Source organism: Leucoraja erinacea, chromosome 28 (assembly GCF_028641065.1).
Source record: "Leucoraja erinacea ecotype New England chromosome 28, Leri_hhj_1, whole genome shotgun sequence".
In the NCBI taxonomy this organism is placed as follows: domain Eukaryota; kingdom Metazoa; phylum Chordata; class Chondrichthyes; order Rajiformes; family Rajidae; genus Leucoraja; species Leucoraja erinaceus.
The window spans coordinates 9,410,221-9,433,055 of NC_073404.1; the positions used below are offsets into that span (position 1 = coordinate 9,410,221).

General features: G+C 38.3%; 1 protein-coding gene across 9 annotated transcripts in view; it reads left to right on the forward strand.

The window, feature by feature from the left end:
• trim37 (tripartite motif containing 37) overlaps positions 1–22,835 on the forward strand; it is a 76,048-nt gene that overhangs the window by 13,669 nt on the left and 39,544 nt on the right. For all 9 annotated transcript variants that reach the window (XM_055657664.1, XM_055657655.1, XM_055657658.1 and 6 more), the window contains 10 exons: positions 1,338–1,454; positions 4,037–4,124; positions 5,018–5,140; positions 7,856–7,979; positions 9,324–9,391; positions 9,756–9,880; positions 11,441–11,491; positions 14,071–14,152; positions 15,666–15,742; positions 19,145–19,324. In XM_055657664.1, coding sequence (XP_055513639.1) covers positions 1,338–1,454; positions 4,037–4,124; positions 5,018–5,140; positions 7,856–7,979; positions 9,324–9,391; positions 9,756–9,880; positions 11,441–11,491; positions 14,071–14,152; positions 15,666–15,742; positions 19,145–19,324 — 1,035 coding nt within the window. The remainder of the gene's footprint in view (positions 1–1,337; positions 1,455–4,036; positions 4,125–5,017; positions 5,141–7,855; positions 7,980–9,323; positions 9,392–9,755; positions 9,881–11,440; positions 11,492–14,070; positions 14,153–15,665; positions 15,743–19,144; positions 19,325–22,835) is intronic.

The window sequence follows — 22,835 nt, forward strand, 5'->3', positions numbered from 1 at the left end:
TACAATATCCTCTCCATCTGGGTGACTAGCTGTAAATTGAGTATTTTGCATAGTGCTCTGGTTCAGACTGTATATGTGATATTGAATTGTGGTCCTCTTATTCTTTTCACTTTTCCTTGATGCTCGACGTAAGCTTGTAGCACAGATCTTTTGTAACAGCACTCAAAACTTGGATTTTGCAAGTCACACATTTCTCACTTCAATGTTGACTTTAATCTCTGATAATGAATCTTCTATTCCCACATAGATCACCTATGTACATTGCTGGTGTTTTTTGTCTTGTAGTAACGATTAGTAATGTGGTATCTCTTGTCTTCTACGCTCACAGGCTTTTTGTTCTTTCCCCATCTTTCTTGTTGCATTTTTTCCCCCTCTTGCCTTTATTTCACTTCTGATTGAAAAGGATATTAAGCTCAAATCTAGACTATTTTTCACATGGTTGTAATTTTGATTTTCTGGTTTTATTTGCAGACTCGTTTTGCTAGCTGTTTAAATAATTGTCTAAATGGGAGTGGGGTTTAGAGCTTCACGGGAAGAGGTTCCTGTTTTGTCATGTAGTACTTTCCTGAGGATGCTTGGAGCTGACAGGAAAACCTTTTGGCCCTGTTATGTACATCAGTTTGGTGAAATATCAATCCTTCTAAATTGTCTGTATGTAAATGAGATTTTATATGTAATAGTTACATAGAACTGTGCTGCACAAGAACAAGTCCTCTGGCCAAGATTTCTCTGCCGAACATGATGCTAAATTAAGCTAATCTCTTTTGCCTGCACATGAACCATATGCAAATGCATATTCTTACAGACCCATGTGACCTTGATCTCAAAATGCCTTTTCACATAACCCACACCGATCTCATCATCCTCAATGTCCTTCTTGTTGAATGCCAATGCAAAATATTGGTACTTCGCCTACATGCTCTGACTCCAAGCATAAATGTCTTTTTTTTCCTTGAGTTACCCTCTTATTTTTCATATATGTATGAAATGCTTTCGTATGCTCTGTAACCTGACCTGACAATAATATTTCATGTCCCCCGTTGAATTTTTTCCTGTTTTTTTTTGTATTCCTCAAAATCCCTGCCTGATTTCATTTTCCTACACTTGACATATACCTCCTTTGTGTTTTTGGCCAAATTAACAACCTTTGATCATCCAAGGTTCATGCCTTGCCATCCTTTTCCCCTTTCCTTACTAGATGGGACATGCTGGTGCTGAACTCTGAACAACTCCCACATGTCAAATGCGGACTTGCCTAATAACAGCTGCTCCCAATTTAAACTCCTAGCTCCTGCCTAATACATTAACGTTACATGTTTCTGTGCCTGTCTTTGTAGGGCACCTCTTCAGCTGCGGGAGCTTGTGAACTGTCGTTGGGCAGAGGAAGTCACACAACAATTGGATACACTTCAGCTATCTAATCTCAATAAACATGAGGAAAATGATAAAGACAAGTAAGTGTTGCACTCTTATATTTGGATCTAAGATCTAGTACGATAGACAATGAAAATAATTGAAATCTTTTCATTTTGAGGGTTTGTGTTTGCTGTCAAAGCAAATGTAGAAGTACTTGCTGCAGTGGAACTCTTAGTTGACTTGATCTACATGTATTAAATAGTTAATGACTGCAACACTTTAGCTTGTTGGCACCATTAATTCTTGTGACTAGTAACTGTGACAGCAAATGCTTGGCTATTAAATATAGTGACACAAGAAACTGCAGATACTCTTGTACTATTATTGGGCAGTGAATATTAAAAATGTAATTCACTGGCTGGACAATTCATGTCAACAGGTAGATTGGTTAGTAATGGAGAGAGAGGATTGTTCGCCTTTTAACATAGGCGCGATCCTTCTCTCCCCATTAGAGTTGAAAAATACAATATACAAGAAAAACCCGATTATTCATAGCACTTTACGAATTTGGAGACAAGTAAAATTCACTCTTAAACTAAGAAATCTATCTCTTCTTTCTCCAATAGCTAATAATCCGTCGTTCAAACCATCTATTATAGATAAAACGTTTATTCATTGGGAAAGACTAGGAATTAAAAAGGTTGGAGATTTGTACGAAATGGGAAACCTTTTGTCATTGCAGAAATTACAATTAAAATACAGTCTGAAAGGTAATCAATATTTTAGATATCTTCAAATTCGAGATTATTTGAAAATATATACCCACGAATACCAAACTCTGTTGCCAGATATATTAGATGAAGGTATGAATAGAAACAGTCAAATAATTTAATATATTTGTACAATATCATTCTAAATATAGAAATTCCATCGTCAGATGTTATTAGAAGAGAGTGGGAACAGGAATTAAGCTTAAAAATTCCCAAAGACACATGGGAAAAATATCTTCTATATGTACATAATTGTTCGATTATTGTAAGACATATTCTAATCCAATTTAAAATACTACACAGACTATATTACTCAAACTAAACTGAACAAAATTTTCCCAAATGTATCTCCCATCTGCGATAAATGTTTATCTCAAGAAGCAACTATAACACACTCCTTTGCCTCTTGCATAAAATTCCATAAATTTTGGAAAGAAATCTTTGAAATTTCTCAAAATCATTAAAAACAAAACTGGACCCCCATACAGAATTGATTATTTTTGGAACAACAGGAGCCTGCTTTGAGTTATCAATATTTCAAAGACGTTTCCTCAAAATGCATCCCAAATTCTTAAAAATGCACCCAATTCTTAAAATGTGGATCACAAGCATGTCTGAGACGCTACATCTTGAAGATATGAGACTTGTCTTAGCAGGAAAATCAGAACAATTTTTAAAGATATTGTCTTTTATTGATTCATTACAAGCATAGTATGGTGCAACACAACATCGGAATTAGACCGATTTACGGACAGGGTGTGGTGAGAAATGAAGCTGGTATATGAACACGTAATGATCCCCTTTTTCTTTACTTTTCCTTTATTATTTTTTGTTTTTTGTCCTCTTATTCTTCTATAGGCTTTTACTTATTCACTCCTGGACTGCATTATTGGTAGTCTAAGGGTTTACACATTCACTATTTCTTTCACTTTTTCTCTTTCTCGCTCTATCTCTCTTGTTCTACTTTTTTGTTACATTTAAAATGGGAGATGTACATTAAATGTATTTTGTCATATGCTGCGGTTTATACTACTGTACACTGCTTCTAATAAAAATATTAATTAAAAAATATTAATAAATAAATAAATAAACTGCAGATACTGGAGTCTCGAGCAAGACACAGTGTGAAGGAATTTGGCAGGTCATCTGTGGAAGGAAAGGGCAGGCGATGTTTGGGTTCAGAGCCTTTCTTCAAACGTCTGATTCTGAAGAATGGATCTGACCTAAAATGTCACCCGTTTGTGTTTTGCTATCAAATGTATTTCCTTTATGATAGATATTATTTGTCATAAACTGCAACAGAGCGCACTCTGTGACTCTGTTTACTTTTAGTCTATCAATTCATCTGTAATTGAATATCTCATGCCTTCTACACCATCATGACTCTTCTCTTGTTCTTTTCTTCCCTCCATAAAGCTATCTGACAGCCGATTAACAAGGCAATTTCAATGTTAACAACCTATGCTTGTCAAGAGAAACACACTAGGACACTGAGTGTTTAGCAAGGTGAAATTACAATGAACTTTGTATAGATTGGAGCCCAACCTGTGCAGAGATCTAATTAGGATATGAATGCCTCTAGCCCTCTTGTTTCCTATATTAAGAATTAGTTCACTACCCTGGTATGTCTTGCAGGAACTCTGACTGAAACCACAAATTGAACTAAATTGTGGGTAGCTTTAAATTGCAGGTGTGTGTCAATCAGGCACTGTGAGTAGGTTAATGCTTTCATTTGGAGTTTTGCAGGTAAGAGGCTTACTTGCATAATCCATTTATACTAATGTAACTTTTTTTTAAAAGGAAGTTGACTCTGAACAAACTCTGAACTCTTGACTCAAAACACAAACGGTGTTAGAGGTTATTGTAAATTCTTCAGAATTAACTTTTAATGTTTCAATATTTTACTTCAGATGTGACAGTCATCATGAGAAACTGAGTGTATTTTGTTGGACTTGCAAGAAATGCATCTGCCACCAGTGTGCACTTTGGGGAGGAATGGTAGGTACAATAGAAATTAAATAATTCTAAATTCACTCAGTCTAAAAATATTTAATGGTGGTTGCTGTTGCTGTGTTAAACCATTGTTCTAACTTCTGATGGCTTTGTCAAATACCTCAAGAAAATAATGTTCTTTGATTAGTATGTGACTCTAATATCAAGTTGCCATTATATAAGTTTTTGCACAGGATGTAGGCTTTGCTGTCAAGGCCAAATCTTTTAATACATGATCCTAACTGCTCTTGAATGTAGTGAGTCACTGACTTATTGTCGAGTTACTTCCACAGTCTAATTATTTGTGGAGCATTCGATTTTGACCTAGCAAGTGTTAATACAGTGTTGATCCCTGAGACACCGTGTGTACTTTTTAAATGTCATATCTGTTAATCAGTCTTCTATCTTCAACCTCAATTTACTCTGATAACTCCTGATTACCTTATTAAATGCCATGGGAATTCCAAATCCTTGCATGCTTGCATTTGATAAACAGGATTTCCCTTTCATAAGACCATCTTGATTCTGCCTAATTATAATGTTTTTCTAAGTGGTGTTATCACTTCCTCAAGTGATTGTAGCATTTTTCTGATGACTATAAAACTGCACACATAATACTGTTGACAAACTGCTTGTAGTTTCAAGTGCCTACTCTGAATGCAGATGAATTCATTCCTCTTTGGTAAGTACGGAGGAAATATTAAACAAACTCTGCCCGGCTAGAGTTGTCATGTGGTTCTTAATTCACCTGCAATGTCCCATTTATTTCCTTCGCCTTCAGCTGTTGTGTAAATAAGGACAAAAGAAATGGAAGCAAGGGCACCTGTGCTTTTGCTCATAAATCATTGTTCAGCTTTCTCTTTCCTCTTTCAAATAGTGATTCTCTGTTTTCATTTCAGCATGGAGGCCACACGTTCAAACCATTAGCTGAGATTTATGATCAACATGTTACCAAGGTGAATGATGAAGTGGCGAAGTTGCGACGTCGACTGATGGAGCTGATAAGTTTAGTTCAAGAAGTGGTAAGGTGCTAAAGGGGAAAGGCTGATCCACTTGGCTTGACCACATAACCCAAAGTTGTTTATCCGGATTCTGTATGTCCTGTGTTCCTATCCAGTCCTTGCCAGGTCTGGATTTTGGATGACAATTGTATCCTTCTTGCAGGACACAGTTTACATTAGCACTTGGGAGGATGTATGGATATTTTTAATACAATAAATGCAGTAAAGATCACCTGCAGCAAGTTGACTTTTTTTTTTCTCCTTTCTTGCACGCCATTGTATATAAACTTTCCGCTCAGATGCAAAGTAATTTTGATCCTTCTTAAATCTCCCCATCTCTCTGATCTTGCTCAGTTTTATGTTGTCATTACTTCCCAACCCCACAAATTCTTAATTTTAATCTCTTTTCCTTTTGTCTCACTGTACATTTGTTTTCCACACCTCAATCGTTTTACTGACTAACGATTTTTGATAACTATTCACTTATTTGGCTTGCAATTTGTTTTGCCTCAATCTCTGAAACATTGGATTGTCTATGTATTTGAGGTTGATTATGAAAATATAAATGCAATATGCTCTAGGAAATATTATATGTAATAACTCCACCCCCCCCCCCTTCTGTCCAGGGCTGCCTCCATTGTCAGTGTGAAGCCACATGCAAAATGGAGGAACAGCACCTCGTATTCCACTCGGGTAGCTTACAATTCATTGGCGCGAATTATTTAATTTTAACTAACATCTGCTCCTATCCCTTTCAATGCCCCCATCCCGGTGCATACTAATTTCTTCTAATATCCCACCCCTCTCTATCTTCCCCAGCATATATCCCCCATGCTGGCTTTACATTTCCCTCTTCTATCTTTATCTGACAATCTTTGGCCTCCTTTTCATTTCTGGCCTCTGTCACTTACTCCACCAATCAGTCAATCAAACCCTCTCGCCTGTATGCACTTTTCATTTGCCAGGCTTTGTCCTGCTCCCACCTTCTTGCCAGCTTTCTTCTTCACTTTTCTCCATCCCCAATACAATCTGTCAGAAGAAGGGTCCCAAATTGAAATGTCACCTATCCATTTCCTTCACTGATGCTGCCTGATTTAAATTACTCCAGCACTTTGTGATTTGTGTATTACGGCAGTTCCTTGTCTTTATTCATTGCAATAGGATCGGTACAGTATAGACTATAAATAGACTACATGCTTTTCAGCAGATCTGTTCATTAGGAAGCAAGGTTACTGGTTTTATTTTTCACCAATGGGAATTGGCATTCCCTAATTCTCTGGGCCTAGAAGCTTTTTTAAAAGGTGAAACAATGCTTTCAAATTTTATGGGTTGTTTTTTACAGTGGAATTTTGCAATATAAATGAATGGCACGAGGAAGCAGGAAGGTGTGTCTATTTTTCTTTTGGCTCTTGTATAAAGAGCATATTCACTGTTTGTGCAGTCCTATGGCACTCGGTGACTCAGGCACTAGGTTTAAAAGGCTCGCTAGAATGTAAGGCACTGTTATTTCCATGTCCTTGTACCACCAAGAAAGTACTGATGAATAGTTGCTGTGATGTAGATACATGCTGCGGCCAGTTTGTTCAATGGTTTCCACAGACCAGATGAGGTAAATAACTATTTAGTGAGATTCCCCTCCACTAGCCCAGGAGACTGAGCCCCAACAGTTTTTGGATAGAGAATTCCAAAGGTTACCTGTAGGTGCAGATGTTTCGGAATGGCCAGTTCCTTGGGATACTCTGATCTCTGGCTGTAGATATCCCAGGCAAAAGGGGAAAAACAGTCATGTCTGCGTTCAGCTTGTCAAGTCCTGCATGGATTTTGTATGTGTTAATGAGGTCGTCTCTCATTTCTCAACTCTAGATAGTTTATTTAATCACTCATTTGAAAATCTTGCCATCCCAGAAATCAATATAGTGATTCTTTGCACTCCAATCACAAGAGGGAGCCCAGCTCATGATATTCCAATTGTAGTCTTGCTAGGGTCCTCTGTGCAACAAAAATCTCTACTCATACATAACTCCTTTTGCAAGAAAGGGCAAGGTAGCATTTGTCACCATAATTGCTATCCAATGACACAGTAGGAGTACTTTCATTTCAAGGATTCCAGCGGTTAAAAAAAGTGGCTCACCATCACTTTTTTGAGATCCATTAGGGCTGGGCAATAAATGCTACATTTACCAACATTATTCAAATCCCTAAACTGTACAATGTAAATTACTATAAATTGTAGAATGCCCATTAGGTATAAGTGAAATATGTTTTGTTTTTTTTAATTGAGTCTTAACATTAAACTGGCATATAGTGTCCCACTACTTGCTTTTTAAAAATTATTTAAGAGCATATAGATACAGTGTATAGTTAATCAAACCACTAATGTTCTAATTATGTCAGAAAATTTTGCAGATGTGAATTTACAGGTTAAAAAAATGTATCTTGGGATAGTAGATTGTCATTAATAAACGTAGTAGATAATTTGTTTACTTGGAATTAAAATGCTAATCAAGTATGGAATTCATTGTCTTTAGGAATCGTTGAGTGAACAGTGCAAATCAATTTAAGCGGCAGCTTGGTGCTGATTAAAAGATGTAAAAGCATTGTCTGTAGGATAGTGTGTAGGATCTTGTGTAGTGTGTCAATATCAGGGCCTGTTGGCATGCTGCAAGTTCCATGCTTTTTTTTTTAAAGCTTTATTTAATGATGGTACAGATTTAATTATATTTATTTTGTACCTAGGAGAGAAATGTGGAAGCAGTGCGTAGTGCCAAGGATGAACGTGTGAGAGAGATTAGGAATGCTGTGGAAATGATGATCGCAAGACTGGATACACACCTGAAAAATAAACTTATAACACTAATGGGTATGGTATGCATATTTGTGGTTCGGTGCCATAAAGGGAGAAATAAGTAAAACTGTTAATTAAAGTCAGGCTAACATGGGTGTTTAGCAAATTGGGAAAGCTCTGATGGACCGTGTTTACAGGTGCAAGTCGATCAAGCAGTCAACATAGATTTGTTAAGAGAAGGTTGCTCCTGACTAACACTTCACATTTTTTGAGGCATATCATTGCGAGTCACATTTGATGCAATGTTGGTAGATATTTGCTGAAGTTTCATATGGCAAATTGACCAAGAAAGGAAAAAACAAATGGGATCCAAGCAAAAGTAGAAAGTTGAATTTAAAAATTTCTCGGTGAGGGATAGTGTTTGATCAGAGTTTTATGGTGTACAGTAGAGTTCTGCACTGAGGCCTTTGCCTTGTGCGATGTACACAGAAATTATTTTAATTTGTTCACACTCCCTGCACTATAGAAGTTTGTCATTGATACCACAGTGCATAAGATGATTCCAAGCTCCAGGAAGATAGCTGTGGACTAGTTAGATGAGCACTTATTCCTGAAGGAAACTGGGTGGATGGTCATAAAATACTGGAAATGGTTTTTTTTAAACAATGGCACTAGTTGGAGTACTGGGTGCCACATTACAGGAAGAATGTGGTACAATTAGAGATTTAAGGTTGTACTCGGGACTGGAGAGTTTAGGTGTTGGGAGACTAGTATCTATGGCTTAAAGATTTAGGGGAGCGTTAACTGAGTTGTATAAAATTGAGACTGAGGATGAGCAGGAATGATTTCTTTCCCTTAACAGGAAGTAACAGATGGGCATAGTTAATTGGTAAGAGTATTTATTTTTTCATTCAAGGAGTGGGAATCTGGTGGTGGACACAAGTCGTTATTCCATTTAAAAAAGTACATGGATAATCACTTGTAGACCCCTAGTTCCCGAGGTTATCGAGCAAGACTAGATAGTGATATTAATTTAGTCCTTTTGTGGCTGGCATGGATGAGGTTGACCACTTCCTGTGTCATGAACTTCAATAATTGCAGCTCCCCTTAATGCACTAGTTTCTGACCAGTTAGGTGTACAAGAAAACTAATGATTACCTGTTGAACAGACTGATTTTGTCACCATAAATGCCTCCTTCAGAGATTTGTTGCCGACAGAGGCAATTTAAATGTTGATGTATTATTTCTATATTATCTGGAGATTATCTGACCCTTAGCACAGAGTCCTCTTGCTGTAGGAATGATAAGGCCATTCTGACTATATTTGTCAATGCTATAATCATAGCATAAACTCTTGAGTAATAAATGTATAAATCTCTCTATGCAGGACGACTCTTTAAAACCCACCTCTCTCTCTAGGCCAGAAGACATCACTGACTCAGGAAACCGAGCTGCTCGAGTCACTGTTACAAGAAGTAGAACATCAGGTAACCCAAAGGAAGCGGAAGAAAAATATTGGAACTGATTTTTTTTTGCCTCGCGTTATGGTAGATTAACAAAAAAAAGTGATGTTAAACCATTTGTTGCATTGGTGTGGTTGGCACATCTATGAGCAGTGCATGGCTGATCCATGCTCATCATAAATATATCTTTCCTGGGTTATTGAGTTTGTGATGCAGCTTTGATGAAATGGGCTGCTGGCACTTCTTGGGTTCTCTCCTGAAGGATGGCTATTTAGGTGAGGCACATGGGGCTCTAAACATTTTACATTCATATTGGTTTTCTGATTTGATATTTGTGAGCCTTATTTCTGAAGTGACACCTGCCCCAAATAATTTTTGTTTCCTGCAGCTGCGATCTTGCAGTAAAAGTGAATTAATAGTGAAAAGTCAAGAAATCCTGTTGATGTTCCAACAAGTGCATCGCAAACCCATGGCGTCCTTTGTCACGACACCTGTCCCACCAGACTTCACCAGGTACCACAAAACAATGAGGGAAAATAGAAAATGTGATCACAATGTAATTGTTCATTGGGCATCTGTGAAGATAAAGAGGGGATGTATCATTTTGGATTTAGACAAAGATGCTGACAATATAGGGGTGGATATTTTCCTCCAAGCAGTTAGCAAACAATTTATTGCTCTCTGGATTGTATATATCTGCTTTTTGCTTTGTTTCTACTTCTTGTCCCCCACCCCCACCATTCCACATTTGTACATAAAAATTCCAAGCCTCCAGTTTTTGGATGTGAAGCAACAATGTAGATCCTGACTGGATTATCAGTCTATTTTTTTGGTGTTTAATTGTGGTTTACTTGAGGCTTAGGCTTGGTGTTTTATGGGGGATAATGTGGATGTGGAAGGAAGGGGAAAAATATTAGTTTTATTATATTACTATAATTTCTTGTCTCAAGGAGAGGACAATTAGTAGTTGTTTGTAGTCTAATTTGAGAAATTAGTATTTACTGTTAATTCTATTTAACAGCCCACTGTTCTGGCATTGTGAGAAATGCAATGCCCTTTCCGTAACTCAATGATGCACTGAGTAAACTCTGATCTCAAATGCAGTGGAAAGTGGCAGTTTTCACTCTCACGAAGGAACTGGTGGTTAGTACCCCATCTAGTGGTCGCTTTGTAGTACAAGGATAAGAACAAGACTGGCTGCAATTGCTCAATGAAGATTATTTACTTTTTTTAAAACACAAATGAGACTTACCCAGAAGTCTGTGATGCCACGTTGTTCGCATTTTTTGGTGGAAGATAAATGGCAGCTTTGGAAATTTGTGGCTCAATATGCTAGGAGCTGTGTTTGAATATTACCTTAGAGCTGGAGTGCTCTAGTGTCTGATATTGGAAAGTGCAGGTGATACTGCTAGATTACGGTATTGTAATTGGATGGTTATGGAAATGATGCAGTAATGCTCAATGAAATTCAATCATTTTTTAATTTGTTTTTTTCTGCCCCCTCACACATTTTCTTTTTGTGTCAAATTTTACTTTTGTTTCGGCCTTCAACAGTATCTTCCCTAATAAATTCCTGCTTTGATATTTAGATGACCAACACAGAAATGAAGAGCAACATGATAGGTATTTTGCCCTCAGAAGTTGATCTCCTTAATTGCACCTGCAAACATTCTTCATAATTAAGACTCAAGGAACTGCAGATGCAGGATTCTTGAGCAAAACAGTGCTGGAGAAACCCAGCACATCAGGCAGCGTCTACAGAGGGAATGGATAGGCGTCCATTCTCTCTATAGATGCTGCCTGACCCACTGGGTTACTACAGCGCTTTGTACTCTGCTTATTTCTACTTGCAAATAAAGCTGGCACAACAAACCCGTTGAAGTTGAGGAACTATGGAAATAAATATGCAAACACACTCCATATATATGTATTTTGTATGTTCAAGTAAAAAAGTGGTTTGGTATTGAAGTATACATTGGAATAATATTTGAGCACTGTTTTTGCATTCTGTTGCCATGACTGGGTACAGGTGGTGTTAATTGCCCAAATAAACACATACATTTTTTTTAATAGTGAACTGGTTCCTGCATATGACTTCAGCACATTTGTCCTGTCAAATTTCAGGTAATGGTTTATTTCCTTTAAGAATATTTATCGACAGTCGTAACACTTGTTGGCTTTATCAATAGCAAGCAAATGGCACCAGCTGTTCACTGCACTTGCTCGACTACCATTTTACGAATCATTGCACCAGAGCTTTATGTGACTTTGAAAGCCATTTTTGGGAATGTGTGAACAAGCACCTGAGCACCTCCATGACCAATCTAATTGAAAGGTCTGTTACGGATGCACACAGTTAAAATAAGAAGTGCAGGTTAGAAATGAAGTGGTTGGAATAGAATCAATCTAAAATGAACAGAAAAGCTAGTAGATAATGGGAAGGAAAGGTGGGACTGAGAAAAAGAAACAAGTGATATAATGTAGTAAATACGTTTTTTTTTAAATTGGGGGAATAATACATCCTCAATATTAAAATTTGTCAGTGCCAGAGAAGTGGTCTGCTTTTATGATAGAAATGTTTATACTTGTATGAACCTTTCCTATCTTGGCACAGGTTTGCCAAGTGTTAGCACACAAAATGTAAAAAATGGAGCAGGCGTAGGCTATTTCTTCGTGATTTTTCTGCCATTTAGTAAGATTATGATACCACTTTCTTGTATCAACCATACCACATGAATGTTAAAATATCTGTTGAATTCCACTCTTGGATGCAGCCACCCAGTTGTAGAGAACTAAAAATAATTGTCACCTTCTGAGTGAAGAAATTTCTTCTGGGCTGAGTGCAGAAATGGTACCCCTTTATATTGAAACTATGATCCCTAGTTCTGGACTTCCCAACCAGGATAAGCACGAATGGGAAGCGCGACACTGCAAATGCAGGGTCTCAACCCAAAACATTAACTATGCCTTTGCTTCCACAAGATAGGCATGAATTCTACACCTGTGCAGTCAAACCCTGTAAGAATGTTTGTTACAATGATCTTGTATGTGAGGAAAGAAACGGAGTAAGAAGTAGGTTAGAAAAGTAGAGAGCAGCAGAAACATCAAATGAGCAGTGCTCCTTTGTAGAGCTGCTGCTTCGTTGTGCTTGACCCTTGGGTAATATCTTTGGGGTGTTTGTCCATTTTCTCTGTGACCGTGTGTTTTTCCTCTGCATGCTCCAATTTTCTCCCACAACCTCCAGATGTGCAGATGTGTAGGTCAATTGGCCTCTGTAAATTGCTTCCAATGTGTGGATGAATGCAGTCAAAGTACAGAAAAACTATCAAATTGGCAGAATTAAAGTTGCCCTATTTAATCATTTCCTTTACAACAATGAATCACAAATGTAAAAGGATATTATCTAATTACCATTGTGGTTGCATGATGACTACAGTGGAGACTTGAAAGTTCAATGTTATTTGACATTTGTGATGGACTAGCAAAAAGGAAAAGTTGGAGTAGAGGTGAGACCAGCATAGTGTTGAAAAAGCAACCTTTGTTTGGTACAGCATGATGCAGAATTACAGTCAAACTAAAATAACAGCAAAAGGCAGGAGATATTGATAGATGTAATATATGGATAACCAAATAGTAGTTATAGCTATGGAAGAAATTTGAGGATCGTGTAACAGGACTAATATAGTAATCGTAGGGTACTTTAATCTACACTTAGATTAGACAAGTCAAATTAGTAGTAATGAAATAGAGGATGAATTTGTGGAATACAAACAAGATACTTTTCTAATACAATATCTTGAGAAAGCAATTCATTATTCTCCACACAATTTCTCCTATCTTACTAAGTGGGAAACTTGCATTAACCTTGGCTGATCTCTTTTTTTCCATAAATACTTTTGGAGTCTACTTTGCAAAGTCACACAAGACTTGTGACTTCATGCAAAATATTCTAGTGCTGTCTCTTAAAGCATTTGGATGAATATTTTGATTACATTTCTATATCAGTCTTTAATGGATTTATCTTTCTCCTGAATTTAATTTGATGTCTCGGTATTAAGCCTTTGTATATTGAATGTCACGTTATTTATTGTTTTCATCAATATCTATAATTGTTAAGCATGCCCCAAAATATAAAAGCATTGATTTAGATTGATAGTTTAATATTCATTCTTTATAAATGCAAGCTATACATGTTTAGCAATGAATCATAGCAGGCACTACTATTTATTTTGGTCAAATGAATCTGTAAGAAAGCAGTCCAGTGCTGTGGTGATAAACTACTACTTTGAATCTAGAAGTCCAGAATTTGGATCTTGCCTCTAACTAAGTAACTTGGAAAATACTTTGTCAAGCACCATTCTTCGTGAACCAAGTTGTAGATGTCCTCTTGCCCTGAAGCTTGTTCACTTGGCGAATCGTATGCAGATTGAAGAACAAAACCCATAGCAATGGCATTTTGTGCCCTTTTCTCTTTTGACTTTCTTTCCTGGTGATTCATGTGTTTAGAGTTGGAAATCAAGGTACTTGCTGTAGTTACGAAGACACACTACTACTTGTTATCCCATTTTAATACATGTATAGAATTATTCTCCTTTTTATTCCAAGCAAGGAGTCTTGCGTTGAAGTTTTTCAATATTTTCTGAATGTAACATTTGCATTCTGGTTTTAAAATGATAATGTGATTTTTTTAATGTTTTGAATAGCACTTTGCGTCAGCGTGCTGACCCTGTTTACAGCCCTCCTCTGCAAATATCTGGACTCTGCTGGCGATTGAAGGTTTATCCAGTGAGTTTAAAAGTTTATATTTTGTGTCATCAGGGGAGGTAAGAGGAGAGAAGAGCTTTTGTTAGAGTGAAGACACTGGGATCTGCAGATGCTGGAATCTTAAGCAAAAACAAACTGCTGGAGTAACTTGACTGGTCTGGCAGCATTTGTAGAGGGAAGGCACAAACGACAATCCGTGGAAGAGTACCGACCTGAAATGTCGTCTGTCTTTTTCCCTCCACAGATGGTGCCTGACCTGCTGAGTTCCTCAACCAGTTATTTTTTGTTTGAGTGAACTTTTTAATTATTTCTAGTGTTGACTTGTGGAGCTGTGTAGGAAGGAACTGTAGATGCTGGTTAAAACCAGATAGACATGCAGGGATATTCGATATTCAGGAAGGATAAACAGAAAGGAAGAGGAGGTGGGTGTGGCTTTGCTGGTTAAAGAGGAGATTAATGCAATTGCAAGGAGAGACATGACCTTGGATGCTGTGGAATCGGTATGGGTAGAACTGAAATAGCCAAAGGCAGAAAATGCTTCGACACAAAATGCTGGAGTAACTCAGGCAGGCAGTATCTCTGGAGAGAAAGAATGGGTGACGTTTTGGGTCGAGAATGGAGCGGCTGGGCTTGTATACTCTGGAATTTAGAAGGATGAGATGAGATCTTATTGAAACATATGGGATTATTAAGGGTTTGGACACGCTAAAGGCAGGAAACATGTTCCTGATGCTGGGGGAGTCCAGAACCAGGGGCCACAGTTTAAGAATATGGGGTAAGGCATTTAGTACGGAGATGAGGAAACACTTTTTCACGCAGTTGTGAGTCTGTTGAATTCTCTGCCCCAGAGGGTGGTGGAGGCCGGTTCTCTGGATACTTTCAAGCGAGAGCTAGATAGGGCTCTTAAAGATAGTGTAATCAAGGATATGGGGAGAAGGCAGGAACGAGGTACTGATTGTGGATGATCAGCCATGATCATATTGAATGACGGTGCTGGCTTGAAGGGCCGAATGGCCTACTCCTGCGTCTATTGACAGAAAAATGAGTCTTGATATTGCCACTTTCCCCATGTGATACTGGTATGCATTAGTGTGCTTATTTGGAAATTCCTGCTTGATTAATGCCCTCTGTGTAATAGTTGGTTATGTTGCTTGTTTGTGTGACAAATTCCGTGTGTGCGCCATGATCACATTCAATGGCGGTGCTGGCTTGAAGGGCCGAATGGCCTACTCCTTCTGCTATTGTCTATTCTTCAGACTGATTAGGGCTTCAGACTTCCATAACATGTCTGGAAAAGGGTGCCGACCTGAAACGTCGCCCATTCCTTCTCTCCATAGATGCTGTCCCGCTGAGTTACTCCAGCTTTCTGTGTCTATCTTTGGTGTATGAAGCTTGCAGCTTGGGATCTTTGCGTTGCATAGAGCATCATTATATGAACAAATTTGGTGTAATAAAAGTGTGATTTTAATTTTTCTAATTAAATATTAGTGCTTGCATTTTAAGTTCCAAATTAAAGTTGTTCATTGTATTTCAGGATGGAAATGGAGTAGTGCGTGGAAATTACTTGTCAGTGTTTCTGGAACTTTCTGCTGGTCTCCCTGAAACATCAAAGTATGGGTACTTTCCATTTTTTAAATTATTCAATGTCTTTGCCTTGTTATGTACTATTGTAATATTAATTGATAGTTGTAGTTTAATAAATTGAATTTTCTCTCCTTTTCAACTAGTAGTAAGGGGTATTTTGATTAATGATCTCCATTTGCTGAGGAAGTTGCTATGGCAGTAGCACTTTGTTTGTAATATAATCCCATCAAAATGCTTGCACAACAAAGTGACTCAACAGTTGATGACAGCCTACTTGTATAAGTAGATTTGGGCTCTTTGGGCACAGATCCTGGAAAGACACCAACAACGGAGAGATCATCACAGACCCCACAGTAAAACCACCGGGTTTTGACCTCCATCGCAAGCAATGGTTAACCCTGAACATCCCTGCACCCTCCATGCAAGAACAGCCCATCACTTGCATAAGTGGGGGATGACAGACAGCCCTGCTTGTGGCTGCGGACATCCAAACCAGACCATCCCACACATCGTGAATGACTGTCCACTGAGGCTTTTCCCTGGGGACATCAAAGCCATCCACCCAGTAACTGAAGGTAGACAAAAAGCTGGAGAAACTGAGCAGGTGAGGCAGTAACTGATGCTGTCCTGGCCTGGATGTCTACTCTTGATCTACAACTTTAGGCTGTGCACGCCATACGCAAGAAGAAGAAGTGATCATAAACAGTATTAAATAGTAAATATATTATTCTATATATTCACTTATAAAGCCATCACTTGGGCTTCTATTACTTAGGAAATATTTTTTAAACTCTCCAAAAATGGGTTAGTATTGTCTCAAGAATATGTATCCAGAGCATGATGGTAGACCAAATTTGATGGCTCTATTGTCCCATGTACAGATCCCAGCAAGGTGATTAGATGGGTATTGTTGAGGACTTGGAGCTGAGGATTACATAAAGGAGGAAATAAGTTCATGAGTCATAGGAGCAGAATTAGGCAATTTACAGTGCCCTCCATAATGTTTGGGGCAAAGACCCATCATTTATTTATTTGCCTCCGTGCTTCACAATTTGAGATTTGTAATAGAAAAAATCAAGTGGTTAAAATGTACATTGTCAGATTTTAATAAAGGCCATTATTATATATTTTGGTTTCCCCATGTAGAAATTGCAGCCGTGTTAATACATAGTCCCCCCCCCCCCCCCCCCCCCCCCCCCCCCCCAATTTCAGGGCACCATAATGTTTGGGACTCATGGCTTCACAGGCGTTTGTAATTGCTCAGGTGTGTTTACTTGCCTCCTTAATGCAGGTATAAGAGAGCTCTCAGCACCTAGTCTTTCCTCCAGTCTTTCCATCACCTTTGGAAACTTTTATTGCTGTTCATCAACGAGGACCAAAGTTGTGCCAATGAAAGTCAAAGAAGCCATTATGAGTCTGAGAAACAAGAATAGAACTGTTAAGAGACATCAGCCAAACCTTAGGCTTACCAAAATCAACATCATTAAGAAGAAAGAGAGCTCTGGCGAGCTTATTAAACGCAAAGGGACTGGCAGGCCAAGGAAGACCTCCACAGCTGATGACAGAATAATTCTCTCTATAATAAAGAAAAATCCACACACACACACGTCCGACAGATCAGAAACACCTTTTAGGAGTTGGGTGTTGATTTGTCATTAACCACTGTCTGCAGAAGACTTCATGAACAGAAATACAGAGTCTACACTGCAAGATGCAAACCACTGGTTAGCTTAAAAAATGGGATGGCCTGGTTACAGTTTGCCAAGAAGTACCACAGTTCTGGAAAAAGGTCTTGTGGACAGATGAGACAAAGATAACTTGTATCAAGAGTGATGTCAAGAGCAAAATATGGAGGAGCGAAGGAACTGCCCAAGATCCAAAGCATACCACCTCATCTGTGAAACACGATGGTGGGGGTGTTATGGCCTGGGCATGTATGGCTGCTGAAGGTACTGGCTCACTTATCTTCATTGATGATACAACTGCTGATGGTAGTAGCATAATGAATTCTGAAGTGTATAGACACATCCTATCTGCTCAAGTTCAAACAAATGCCTCAAAACTCATTGGCCGGTGGTTCATTCTACAGCAAGACAATGATCTCAAACATACTGCTAAAACAACAAAGTAGTTTTTCAAAGCTAAAAAATGGTCAGTTCTTGAGTGGCCAAGTCAATCACCTGATCTGAACCCAATTGAGCATGCCTTTTATATGCTGAAGAGAAAACTCAAGGGGACCAGCCCCCAAAACAAGCATAAGCTAAAGATGGCTGCAATACAGGCCTGGCAGAGCATCACCAGAGAAGACACCCAGCAACTGGTGATGTCCATGAATCACAGACTTTAAGCAGTCATTGCATGCAAAGGATATGCAACAAAAAACTAAACAGAACTACTTTCATTTACATGACATTGCTGTGTCCCAAACGTTATGGTGCCCTGAAATGGGGAACTATGTATAAACACTGCTGTAATTTCTACATGGTGAAACCAAAATGTATAAAAATGGCCTTTATTAAAATCTGACAATGAGCAATTTAACTACATGTGATTTTTTTTTTTCTATTACAAATCTCAAATTGTGGAATACAGATGCAAATAAATAAATGATGGGTCTTTGTCCCAAACATTATGGTGGGCACTGTGGCCCATCGAGTCTACTCTGCCGTTCCATCATGGCTGATCTATCATTCCTTTTCAACCCCATTTTCCTGCCTTCCCATAACCTTTGACATCCTTACTAATCAAGAACTTGTCGATCTCTGGTTTAAAAATATCCAATGACTTGGTCTCCACAGCCGACTATGGAAACGTATTCCACAGATTCACCATCCTCTGACTAAAGAAATTCCTCCTTGTCTCCTTTCTAAAGATATGTCCTTTTATTCTGAGGCTGTGCCCTCCGGCCCTTCTCTCCCACCAGTGGAAACTCTATACATCTACGCTATCCAGGCATTTCATGATTCAGTTTCACTTCAGAATAGCAAAAATATTTGAAACTACGGTGCAAACTATCTGCAAACTACGGTGCCATCTTTTTTGTTTTGCACTATACTGTTTTTTAATTTATTTTTATTATTTATGGAGTACCGTTTGCAAACCTGCTGCTGCGAGTAAGGATTTTATTGTTCTGTTTCAGTACATATGACAATACAACACTTTGACTTTATTGAAACTTGGAATCCTAGCATTATTTATAAAACCTTGTGTGTGACTCATGCATAGTGTACAAAATGTAATCTGGCAACGGACTAGAGATACAATTAAGGGATGTTGTGGAAAATGCTTGTAATGTTCCCAAGTTCAAAAATCAGTTCATTAACTTTTTAATTTAGATGAAGAAAATCTAGTTTTCAGTTTTACGAGAATGCCATCCATTCGTAATGTTTTGGTGGCAACTGTCAAGATCTCCATACCTTGTGTTTCCAGGTATGAGTACCGAGTGGAAATGGTTCATCAAGTCTCCAATGACCCAACCAAAAACATAATTCGAGAATTTGCCTCTGATTTTGAAGTGGGTGAATGTTGGGGCTACAATCGTTTCTTTCGCTTGGACCTTCTTGCCACTGAGGGTTACCTGAATATGCAGAGTGACACCTTGGTGCTCAGGTAAGCAGTGAATAGTTACTCAATTTGAAAGCAATATTTCATCTTTTACAAATTAAGTTGGTGTGTGTAATCATAGTAAGTGGGTCATTGATTGAAGTACGAGTTGCATTTTATTTGTGAGCAGTTCGTGATCGCAGCAGGGGCTATAAATATATTTTTAGATTATTAACTATCTCTGAAACAAAAAGACAAGCTGCCAGTATGACAACAAGCATGTCTATGACAGTAAAAGATCTGTTAGCACTTTATACAATAAATTATCTTTGTTCTTTTTTCTTACCATTACCTCTTTCTACCTGAAGGTGGCAGCAAATGACTGTAGTTAAAGTTACCACTTTATTTAGATATTAGGGGCCTGAATTGAAAAGATAAATCTTTTATGGACGGGATCTAAACATAAATACAATTGCAATGCAATATTGATTCCACCCGGCAAAATTTGGATTGAAAACTGGTAATTGGTAATGGAGGTGTCTGGGTCACCTTTTGTTTACAATTTCAACTTGCACCTGCGAAAGTTACTTGACTTTAGCTTAGAGGCCCAGAGTGACCCATGTAGTTTTACTAACTGCTCAAAACTGCTTCACTAATAGTGTAATAATCATACAGCACAGAATCAGGCCGTTTGGCCTAACTCGTCTGTGCTGACCAAGACGTTTAACAAAGTTAGTCTCATTTGTCACATTAGGCCCATATCCCTTTAAACATTTCCTATCCCTGTATCTGTCCAAATGTCTTTCAAAAGGTATTGTACCTGCCTCAATCACTTCTTGTGGCAGCTCATTCTATATGCACCAACCCTTGAAGACATTACCCCTCTGGTCTCTTTTTAAATCTTTCCCTTTTCACTTTAATCATATGCCCTCTAGCTTTTGAATCCTCTGTCCTGGGAGAAAAGACTGCATCCACCGATTTTCTACATCTCTCCTACTCCTATGCTTCAAGGAATAAAGTATGATTGGATTGACTGGAAGGCACAGCATGGAAAAAAACAACAAACCCACACTTTGGGTGCACCCATGCAGTCATAGTGAAATTGTGCAAACTTTACACGGACTGCACCCAGGTCAGAAACAAACCTGGGTCTCTGGCACTGCGGCAACAGCTCTACCAGCAGTGTCCCAGTGTTGCACCTATGCCACTGTGCTATGTTTTGTAACAAAAATGACATTTTCTATAGCAGTGACAACAAACTATACAAAGTACTCCAACCGTACCCTGTGCTCAATGACCTGATTGAAGGCCATTGTGCACAATGCTTCCTTCACCACCTTGTCTACCTTACGGAGAATTGTGTACTTGTACTCCTACATCCCTGTTCTACAACAGTTCCCAGGCCACCGTTCACCCAGGTTTGACTTCCCAAATACAACACCTCTCATTTATCTTAATTGAATGCCATTTGCCACTCCTCAGCCCACCTATCTAGCTAATCCTGCTGTAATTATTCATGATATTTCTTCCTGTCTGGTTTACCACCTATTTTGGTGTCATCTGCAAACTTACAAACCATGCCTCAACCAAATAATTTATTTTTTAAAAAGACACACTGCAACATGCCCAGCACCGATTCCTGGGGCACACCACTGGTCGCAAGCATCCAATCTGAAAATCAACTTTCCACCATCGCTTTGTGCTCCCCTACCATCAAGCCAGTTATATATCAAATTAGCTGGATCTCCTTGTGATTTTAAACTTCCATGTTGGACATTGTTAAGGGCCTTACTAAAGTCGGCATAGATAATGTCCTCTGCCCTGTCCTTGTCAATCTTTTTGGTTTTTGTAAAAAAACTCAAACAGATTATGAGATTTGCATGCGCAAAGATATGTTGACTCCCCATGATCATTTGTTGTCTATCAAATGCTGGTGGGCACTCTGTCAAAATTCTCTCGAGTAGCTTTATCATTACTGATGTCGGGCTCAATTGCCTGTAGCTCCATGACTTGTTCTTGCTGGTCTTCTTAAATAATGGCACAAAATTAGTCACTCTTCAGTTTCAAGAACTTTGCCTGTGGCTAAGGATGATGCAAATATGATCTGCAAGGGCCTCTGCAATTTCTTCCCCAGCTTTCCACAAGGTCAAGGGATGAACTTGGACAGGTCTTGGGCTTTTATCTATTTATAATGTTTTAAGACCACAATTAGCTCTTTATTAATTCTTATCAGGTCCAGACGTCCCAACTCATTTGCCTCAATTCCTCATCTGTCATGATCTTCTCCACAGTAAAATCTAATGAGAATTATTAATTTAAAATGTTTGCCATCTGTGGCTCCATGGTCGTCATTCTGACCTTTAAGAAGTCATATTCTCCCCCCTCAGTACCCTTTTACATTTGATATACCTAACATATTGTCCTCCGTGCATATTGATCCTCATCCAGTTTAGGTCTGTCTGAAAGAAGGGTTTCGGCCCGAAACGTCGCCTATTTCCTTCGCTCCATAGATGCTGCTGCACCCGCTGAGTTTTTCCAGCAATTTTGTGTACCTTGGGTATAATCTATACCGTTTGTGCAGTTCACCTCTGCCTCAGCATAAATCCGAATGATCCAAGAACCTGAATTCCTGCCTCCTATATCAGCCACCCATTCATATATTTCTGCCCTTGTTAGAAGTGTCACTGGTCGTAAACCAGAAGTTATGACCCTTGAGGTACTGCTTTTTAAACCTTTTCCTAACTCCCATACTCCCTTTATTTTCTCCACTTATTAATACCTGTACTAAGAAGTTTAGAAATTAAACAGTGACTGCCCAACTCCACCAGCAAGGTGTATTATTACATTATTTTCTGATTTCAAGGGAATTATGAGGAGCTGCAATTTATATTTATTTATTAAACTTGTATTTATTGTCTTATGAGTACTATGCATTCCTGTTATGCTGTTGGAAGTAAGATTTTCATTGTTCTGTTTTCGGTACATATAACGATTAAATACTCTTGACTCTTGTTATTGTTTTATTGTCACATTGTACTGAGATACAATGTAAAACTTTGCATCCTATTCACTCAAAACATATCGTAATTATCAAATCACTTGACAAATAGAGCAGGTAGCTTGAACAATGCCAAGATGTCAATCCCTTACTTTCAGGTGTTTTTGCTCTTGGCTGGCATTTTGATAGGGAAATGTAGTATAGCTAATTAAATATTTGACTAGTCAAATCAAAAGCCGCTGTTGCTACAGGTTTGCATTAATCTTTTGAACTAAATTAATGGAAATGTGTCTAATTTCCTCAGATGTATTTGCGTTCATTAATTTATTGACATTTTCACACTTAAATCTACTTTTTTTTAAAACTCAAAAATTTGGGTTGTTTACTATTTTGTGTGTTATGTAAAGTAATGTTGCTGAAAAATGAAACATTGGAACTCAAATGACCCTCCATTTTCAATGAAGTCCCTAATTTCCCATCCGAATCGTCCATACATTTGACATTAATGCATTGAAGATCCCAGACATGTGCATTTGGATGGTTCTATGGTTTTCAAATGTGCGTGAGGCACATGCCATC